General features: G+C 41.4%; 1 protein-coding gene across 4 annotated transcripts in view; it reads right to left on the bottom strand.

Annotated features, from left to right (window-relative positions):
* Nucleotides 1-4,166: 4,166 nt before the first annotated feature.
* LOC106578611 (limb region 1 protein homolog) overlaps nt 4,167-9,265 on the bottom strand; it is a 70,515-nt gene continuing 65,416 nt past the window's right edge. For all 4 annotated transcript variants that reach the window (XM_014157607.2, XM_014157608.2, XM_045702167.1 and 1 more), the window contains one exon: nt 4,167-7,361. In XM_014157607.2, coding sequence (XP_014013082.1) covers nt 7,276-7,361 — 86 coding nt within the window. In that variant the 3' untranslated portion in view covers nt 4,167-7,275. The remainder of the gene's footprint in view (nt 7,362-9,265) is intronic.

Genomic DNA, 9,265 nt, shown 5'->3' with positions numbered 1-9,265 from the left:
AGAACACGAACGAAACCTGCCAAAACGACAACTGACCCGTAGCATTCACACCTGTAGCCGTAAAGCGCTTTGAAAGGCTGGTCATGGCTCACATCAACACTATTATCCCAGAAACCCTAGACCCACTGCATTCGTGGTTCCCAATTCGCATACCGCCCCAACAGATCCACAGATGATGCAATCTCTATTGCACTCCACACCGCCCTTTCACACCTGGACAAAAGGAACATCATTAAAACTAGTTTTTCAACCACTCCACAAATTTCTTGTTAACAAACTAGAGTTTTGGCAAGTCGGTTAGGACATCTACTTTGTGCATGACACAAGTAATTTTTCCAGCAATTATTTACAGACAGATTATTTCACTTATAATTCACTGTATCACAATTCCAGTGGGTCAGAAGTTTACATACACTAAGTTGACTGTGCCTTTAAACAGCTTGGAAAATTCCAGAAAATGATGTCATGGCTTTAGAAGCTTCTGATAGGCAAATTGACATAATTTGAGTCAACTGGAGGTGTACCTGTGGATGTATTTCAAGGACTACCTTTAAACTCAGTGCCTCTTTGCTTGACATCATGGGAAAAGCTAAATAAATCAGCCAAGACCTCAGAAAAAAAAATGGTAAACCTCCACAAGTCTGGTTCATCCTTGGGAGCAATTTCCAAACACCTGAAGGCACCACGTTCATCTGTACAAACAATAGTACGCAAGTATAAACACCATGGGATCACGCAACCGTCATACCGCAAAAAGTGCAAATCAATCCCAGAACAACAGCAAAGGACCTGGAGATGCTGGAGGAACCAGGTACAAAAGTGTCTATATCCACAGTAAAACGAGTCCTATATCGACATAACCTGAAAGGCAGCTCAGCAAGGAAGAAGCCAATGCTCAAAAACCGCCATAAAAAAAGCCAGACTACAGTTTACAATTGCACATGTGGACAAAGATCGTACTTTTTGGAGAAATGTCCTCTGGACTGATGAAACAAAAATAGAACTGTTTGGCCATAATGACCATCGTTATGTTTGGAGGAAAAAGGGGGAGGCTTGCAAGCCGAAGAACCCCATCCCAACCATGAAGCACGGGAGTGGCAGCATCATGTTGTGGGGGTGCTTTGCTGCAGGAGGGACTGGTGCACTTCACAAAATAGATGTCATCATGAGGTAGGAAAAGTATGTGGATATATTGAAGCAACATCTCAAGAAATCATTCAGGAAGTTAAAGCGTGGTCGCAAATGGGTCTTCTAAAATGGACAATGACCCCAAGCATACTTCCAAAGTTGTGGCAAAATGGCTTAAGGACAACAAAGTCAAGGTATTGGAGTGGCCATCATAAAGCCCTGACCTCAACCCTATAAAAAATGTGTGGGCAGAACTGAAAAAGGGTGTGCGAGCATGGAGGCCTACAAACCTGACTCAGTTACACCAGCTCTGTCAGGAGGAATAGGCCAAAATTCACCCAACTTATTGTGGGAAGCTTGTAGAAGGCTACCCAAAACGTTTGACCCAAGTTAAACAATTTAAAGGAAATGCTACCAAATACTAATTGAGTGTATGTAAACTTCTGACCCACTGGGAATGGGATGAAAGAAATAAAAGCTGAAATAAATGATTCTCTCTACTATTATTCTGACACTTCACATTCTTAAAATAATGGTGATCCTAACTGACCTAAGACAGGGAATTTTTACTATGATTAAATGTCAGGACTTCTGAAAAACTGAGTTTAAATAAATTTGGCTAAGGTGTATGTGAACTTCCGACTTCAACTGTATGTGAGAATGCTATTCATTGACTACAGCTCAGCATTCAACACCCTAGTGCCATCAACGCTCATCACTAAGCTAAGGATCCTGGGACTAAACACCTCCCTCTGCAACTGGATCCTGGACTTCCTGACGGGCTGCCCCCAGGTGGTAATGGTAGGCAACAACACATCCGCCACGCTGATCCTCAACACGGGGGCCCCTCAGGGGTGCATGCTCAGTCCCCTCCTGTACTCCCTGTTCACTCATGACTGCACGGTCATTAAGTTCACCGACAACGATGAGACAGCCTATAGGGAGGAGGTCAGAGACCTGGCCATGTGGTGCCAGGACAACAACCACTCCCTCAACGTGATGAAGACAAAGGAAATTATTGTGGACTACAGGAAAAGGAGGACTGAGCACGCCCCCATTCTCATCAACGGGAATGTAGTGGAGCAGGTTAAGAGCTTCAAGTTCCTTGGTGTCCACATCACCAACAAACTAACATGGTCCAAGCACACCAAGATAGTTGTGAAGGGGGCTCGACAAAACCTATTACCCCTGAGGAGACTGAAAAGATTTGGCATGGGTCCTCAGATCCTCAAAAGATTCTATAGCTGCACCATCGAGAGCATCCTAATGGGTTGCATCACTGCCTGGTATGGCAACTGCTCAGCATCCGACCGCAAGGCACTACAGAGGGTAGTGCGTACGGCCCAGTACATCACTGGGCCAAGCTTCCTGCCATCCAGGACCTGTATACCAGACGGTGTCAGAGGAAGGACCTCAAAATTGTCAAAGACTCCAGCCACCCTAGTCATAGACTGTTCTCTCTGCTACCGTACAGCAAGTGGTACCGGAGCGCCAAGTCTAGGTCCAAGAGGCTTCTAAATAGCTTCTACCCCCAAGCCATAAGACTCCTGAACATCTAATCAAATGGCTACCCAGACTATTTGCATTGCCCCCCTCCCCCTCTTTTACACTAATGCTACGCTGTTATTATCTAGGCACAGTCACTTTAATAACTACCTACATGTACATATTACCTCAACTAACCAATGCACCCACACACTGACTCTGTACCCCCTGTATGTAGCCTCGCTATTGTTATTTTACTGCTGCTCTTTAATTATTTGTTACTTTATATATATATATTTTTTTTTGTTGTTGTTAAAACTGCATTGTTGGTTAAGGGCTTGTAAGTAAGCATTTCACTCTAAGGTCTACATCTGTTGTATTCGGCGCATGTGACAAATAAAATGTGATTTTATCTGGTTTGCCTTTAGTGGGAATATAATTAGTTTTTCAACAGGACAATGACCCAACACACCCCCTGGCTGTGTAAATGCTATTTGACCAAGAAAGAGAGTGATGGAGTGCTGCATCAGATGATCTGGCCTCTGCAATCACCTGACCTCAAGCCAATTGAGATGGTTTGGTATGAGTTGGACTACAGAGTGGAGGAAAAACAGCCAGCAAGTGCTCAGCATATGTGGAACTCCTTCAAGACTGTTGGAAAAGCATTCCAGGTGAAGCTGGTTGATAAAATTCCAAGGGTGTGCAAAGCTGTCATCAAGGCCAAGGGTGGATACTTTGAAGAACATGAAATATAAAATATTTGTTTAACATGTTTTTGGTTACTACACCATTCCATGTGTTATTTAATAGTTTTGATGTCTTCACTTTTATTCGATAATGTAGAAAATAGTGAAAATAAATAAAAACTGTTGAATGAGTAGGTGTTCTAAAACTTCTGACCGGTAGTGTATATAAGGTCCCACAGTTGATAGTGCATGTCAGAGCAAAACCCAAGCCATGAGGTAGAATAAAGTGTCCTTAGAGCTCTGAGACAGGACTGTGTCGAGGTACAGATCTGGGGAAGGGTACCAAAACATTTCTGCAGCATTGAAGGTCCCCAAGAACAGTGGCCTCCATCACTCTTTTTTATTTAACCTTTATTTAACTAGGCAAGTCAGTTAAGAACAAATTGTTATTTACAATGACTGCCTTGTTCAGGGGCAGAACTTCTTAAATGGAAGAAGTTTGGAACCACCAAGACTCTTCCTCGAGCTGAAAATCGGACCAATTAAGGGAGAAGGGCCTTGGTCAGGGAGGTGACCAAGAACCCGATGGTCACTCTGACAGAGCTCCAGAGTTCCTCTGTGGAGATGGGAGAACCTTCCAGAGAGACAACCATCTCTGCAACACTCCACCAATCAGGCATTTATGGTACTTGTCAGGAGTTGGGGACACTTTTTGTGTGTGACTTGTCAGGAGTTCATACAGCCAGATAGTACCATGGTAACAGCAAGCTTACTTTTGCCAAGTCTGCCCTTACATCTCAAAAAGAAGCCTGTGATGTACGCCACAAATGTAAATGTGAAATTAAAAAGCAAACGTCAACATAAACATGATTTTCATTGTTTAATTTGCAAACAAACCAACATCGTAAAACAACAAAACACACATATAGCAACTCAGAAAAGAACAAGGTCAAAAAAATATACATTCACAAAAATGGGCAGGAAATTACATGCAGACACAGAAAATCAAACAAACAGACAAAACTACCAGCTACTCAACTGATAGCACAGGCCACCCCTCAACATTTCAAACCCTCTGCGAGTGAAAATAAACTACAAAAGTGTTCCCTTAGGTTGGAACAGACCCCAACTGTGTCCTCCACAGAAACTAAGTGGAAAAGTCAGATTGTAATCACTGGTGTACTTCTTCAACCAATAATACATGCAGCATAAACATTGTCTGAAATAGCAATAATACTGATTTTTTTGTTAAGAATAAAACTGATAAGAGGAACACAGAGGGGGTCACAGTCATCAAGGAAACACCAAACAGACGTTATTAGCCACAGCAGTAATGGGTTTTGGTTAGTGATTTTTTTAAATTCTGGATTTTCACAGTATCATTTATCATCAGCATTACCAAACCAACCTGAGATGTGAAATTGGATCGCTCATAATCTTGCATTTTAATGAGGGAACACAGACAGAACACAGTACAAGGCTTGGCACTGCGAACTCCAGAATCTAAGGTGAGCCTTGTGACAGACAATAGCTACTGCTTTCCTTTCAAATTACTTTTAAATTTCATCCAAACTATTACTGTATAATGCATTCCTTAAAAAATAAAAAATAAAACACAGTCCCTGTATAAAACAAGAAGTCTCAAATGCATTTTTAATAAAAAACGTTAATCGTACCTCCTACCATTTGCATCATGACAAGTCACAATGAAAATACATCAACACATCATAAAAACAGTCTATGACACATTATTGGGGCCCATCACCTTCCATTTTCACAAGTGCTCAGGTTATATCTTGTAATTCGTATTTTTGGAAGCCCACAATGCTATTTGAGTTAAGAGGAGATTATATACTACATTCATCGCAAAGGACAATGAAGAAGTTCAAACTGGTTTGCAATTGAAATCCAGAGACAAGGTGTTCACAGTAAAGTTGTCTTTTTTTGAACAAACATACCTACACGTGTGCGCACGTGAGCAAACACACACACACAAATTGGAGCCTCCTATAAAGACTGGTGAATTCCTCCTCTAGCTAAGGCATAAAAGGTGCTTCTAGTGACAAGTAGCATCACAGTCCAAAAAGAGCTTCTGTAGACTTATTTACAACAAACACTTGAGGCTTAACGGCAGCCCACTATTTACATCCAAATAATGCAAAAGAGGTATGAAACATAAATGGTATGTACAAATACAACATTTATAATAGGAAGAAGTTGAACAAAGCTTAATGCCAGGTGAAATAAGATACCCTTTAAAATAGCTTAATAGTTATTTGGGGAGATCGAGATCAAGTTTACCAACGCACAACATTTTTAGAACATCCACCCACAGGATCAAACTCTGAAAGCTCTTTGGGACAAAAAAAAGCATCAGTTTTCCCATCTCTAGAGTGATCGAAATCGACAGCACCGAAAACAACATTCATTAAATCAAGACAAAATAATTAACTCCATCTTTTATGAAATTAAAGCACAGTAGGCCTACAGACTACACGGGAAATAAAAAAAGAGCACATTGTTACACCTTCACAACTGGCGTGCGACAACCAGAAAGATGAAGGCTTGGCTAGTCACGCCTCCACAGTGCCTCCCCATTCTTTCTGTGTCAACGGAGGAGACACTGACTGACCTCCGGTGTGGTCACTGTGGTAAACGGGTACTAAATATACCGGCAAGAAGTGGTAATACACAGGCACTTGTGAGGACAAGCAAAGCAACTGGGTATGACGTGTAAAATGGCTATGAGTAATAAGTACGATTTATTTTTCATGCAAGGTGCTTTCAAAGCAAGTCTATCATAAAATGGCATCATCTTTTCAAATTTTTTGCATATTATCTTCTGACATAAACAAATAAAAATGTCCACTTATTTAACCAGTAGTCATCCATACTTCACACATATAAATATACATTATATGACATACTGAATTAGATGACTGTTGGAGACCAACCAGTATTCACATATAATACAGGTAATCTATTGTGAATGTCCCCATGGCCACTGATCCACATCACATTTACTTTCTAATTCTGAAATGGAATTGTCTTCTCATTAAACTTTGGTGAGGCGGCATTTTTTTTCTCTCCCCAAATAACTTTGAACTGCATTTTATAACTAACATGCATTTTAAACTGTGGTGGAAATAGAACAGGGTGGAAATAGAAAAGGGTGGAAACAAATAGTAGACGTAAGTGTAAAAATGGCCACTAGTCTATCAGCGAGCATCTCCTCAGCCTGGAAAGGTTACATTGCGTCTTCCAAGACAATACGGCATAGCGCAATGGTTAGGCTATGGGGGAGAAAATAACAGATAAGAAGTGAATTAGGCAAGCACGAAACACAAGAGGTTAGAATGAGATTGGTTAGAGCAGAGCTCTCCAACCCTGTTCCTGGAGAGCTACCCTTTCGCTCCAACCCCAGTTGTAACTAACCTGATTCAGCTTATCAACCAGCTAATTATTAAAATCAAGTGTGATAGATTAGGGTTGGAGTGAAAACCTACAGGACGGGAGCGCTCCACAAAAACAGTTAGAGGGTAGAATGAGATAAGAATAGACAAAGAGAGAGAAGAAAGTTGGTGCTGAGGGAAAATAAAGTCCCCCAGACATCGGCTGTGGCCCATGGTTACAGTCACTGTTGAGGTCAACATCAAGGTCACTGTTGTGAAGACGGCAGTCTGTCAGAGGGCTCAAACCAGTCCCTGTCCTGCATCCATCCATCCATCCATCCACGAGGAAGAGGATGGAATGTCACGAAGCTAAATTGCAGTTTCTTCTCAGTTCGCAAAGCCCGTCAGACACTGTGGGAGTATACTAAGTCGCTTCCACAGACTCAATCACCTTCTGCTGTGGAGTTCAGTACTATCAAAATCTCCCTTTGGCTGCCGTATTGTGTGTGTGTGTGTGTGTGTGTGTGTGTGTGTGTGTGTGTGTGTGTGTGTGTGTGTGTGTGTGTGCGTGTCGGTTGTCTCTTTTACAGAGTCTTCTGATGCCCGTTGGCCGAGAGCTTCCCAGACTCCGGGTCTGTGGGGCTGTTTGACAGTTGTAATTTATCCAGACCTGGCCAGGAAGAGATAAGGGGCAGAAATGTCAATAAAATAAACACAGTTAACCTTCAAGACGAGGAATGGAAAAAAATAAAACCCGACTGCCTCCGTCGTCTGACATTTTCTACATCAGACATCCTGGGCCTGTCACAACAAGCTTGAGAGACGTTCCCCCTTCGCCTCATAATATTCACTGTCACATATCAGTCCTAAGGCACATTGGATTTTGCCGTCATTTCCCCACTTTGTCACTTGAGGTGTGTGTGACAGGAATCAACACTAGGCTATACATCTCTCTGGCTGCAGCCACAGTAGTCATATTGCTGCCTGAGTTCCACAGAATGCAGACCCAGCTAGCCCCTGCAGACTTGGAACCGGTTAAGAGTTATGATAATAAGTCATAGGGAGACTGACTTCTATGTAATTAATGTTGATTATTACTGAAATTAACAAAAACCTAAAAGTTTACTTCTTGTCAGTGCAAATAACTACGGTAAAAATGTGACGATATTCAAATCATACAGCATTCATTTGGTTCAATCTGAGTATAAAGCGTAATAATAATAATAATAATGTAATTATTATAATACAATTATTAATTTGGGACAATTCATACAAATACAGTGACTCAATGCACTGTGCATAATAAAAGAACACAAAATAGATAAAAAGACAAAGCAATATGTATCCCAAAGGCTGGCAGATCGATGTAATATGCTAGAGTGGCTAAATACTAATCCCAGATGTTGTGTATCGCGTTCAGCCAATCAGGTTGCAGCAGTCTGTTGTTTACCATTGGCTGAACGCGAGGCGCAACATCAGGAAGTAGCATTCCTAGGCATTAGCCACTAGCATGGTGGAGGAAAATAAGTCTTTCATAAAGAAAGTATGCATATTTTCCCCCTTCCCGCTGTTAAATAAAATTGAGGAAATCAAAGCCTTTGCAGCCTGAATGGAGAATGTTTTCGGTACGAACCAGGCCACGGGGTGTACGAGTGTATTGCCGGCTACATACAATGCATTTGGACGGTAAGATGAACTCAATATCGAGATCAAACATTCGAAGCAGCATAATGATCTGAATGGTCTGGTTGTATTAGAAGGTCTCATGTCGGCATGTCTAGCTAGCTAGCTATTTTGCTGCAGTTAATAGCCAACTTAGCTTGCTGATACAGTACTTCCCTGTTTCTGGTGCATGTATTTCATGATACCCGTTTACTACAACACCTTGCTACAACCAGTGGTAACTTTGTTTCAACGTTTTATCACGTCATTGTAAAGAGACCTCTACCGTGGGAAACGGTCTCAACCGAGCAGGGCTCTAAAGTAACATTTTCATTGGTAGCACTGGTGCTCTCAACTAACACAAGTTTTTTTTTAAAGGTAGGAGACCACATGACCTTTTGGAAAATAAGATTTTTTTTTTTTAAATTGATTGAGATGCAGCCTATATTGAGCCTATATGAACTTTATCTACTTTTGAAGCACATGTGGTGCCCTAGAAACTATACTGAAGAAAAATATAAACGCAACATGTAAAGTGTTTCATGAGCTGAAATAAAAGATCTCAGAAAAGTTCCATACACACAAAAAGCGTATTCCTCAACAACAACAAAAATAGCACAAATTGTTTCCATCCCTGTGAGCATTTTGCCTTTTCCAAGATAATCCATCCACCTGTCAGGTGTGGCATACAAGAAGCTGATCTAAACAGCATGATCATTACACAGGTGCACCTTGTGCTGGGGACAAAAAAGGCCAATAAAATGTGCAGTTTTGTCACACAACCCAATGCCACACATGTCAAGTTGAGGGAGCATGCAATTGGCATGCTGACTGCAGGAATGTACACCAGAGCTGTTGCCAGAGAATTTTATGTTAATTTCTCTACCATAAGTCTGTTGTTTTATAGAATTT

This window comes from Salmo salar, chromosome ssa19 (genome assembly GCF_905237065.1).
Source record: "Salmo salar chromosome ssa19, Ssal_v3.1, whole genome shotgun sequence".
Lineage (NCBI taxonomy): Eukaryota > Metazoa > Chordata > Actinopteri > Salmoniformes > Salmonidae > Salmo > Salmo salar.
Note: the sequence above shows the minus strand (reverse complement) of the source record. Positions and strands in the feature narration are given on the sequence as shown.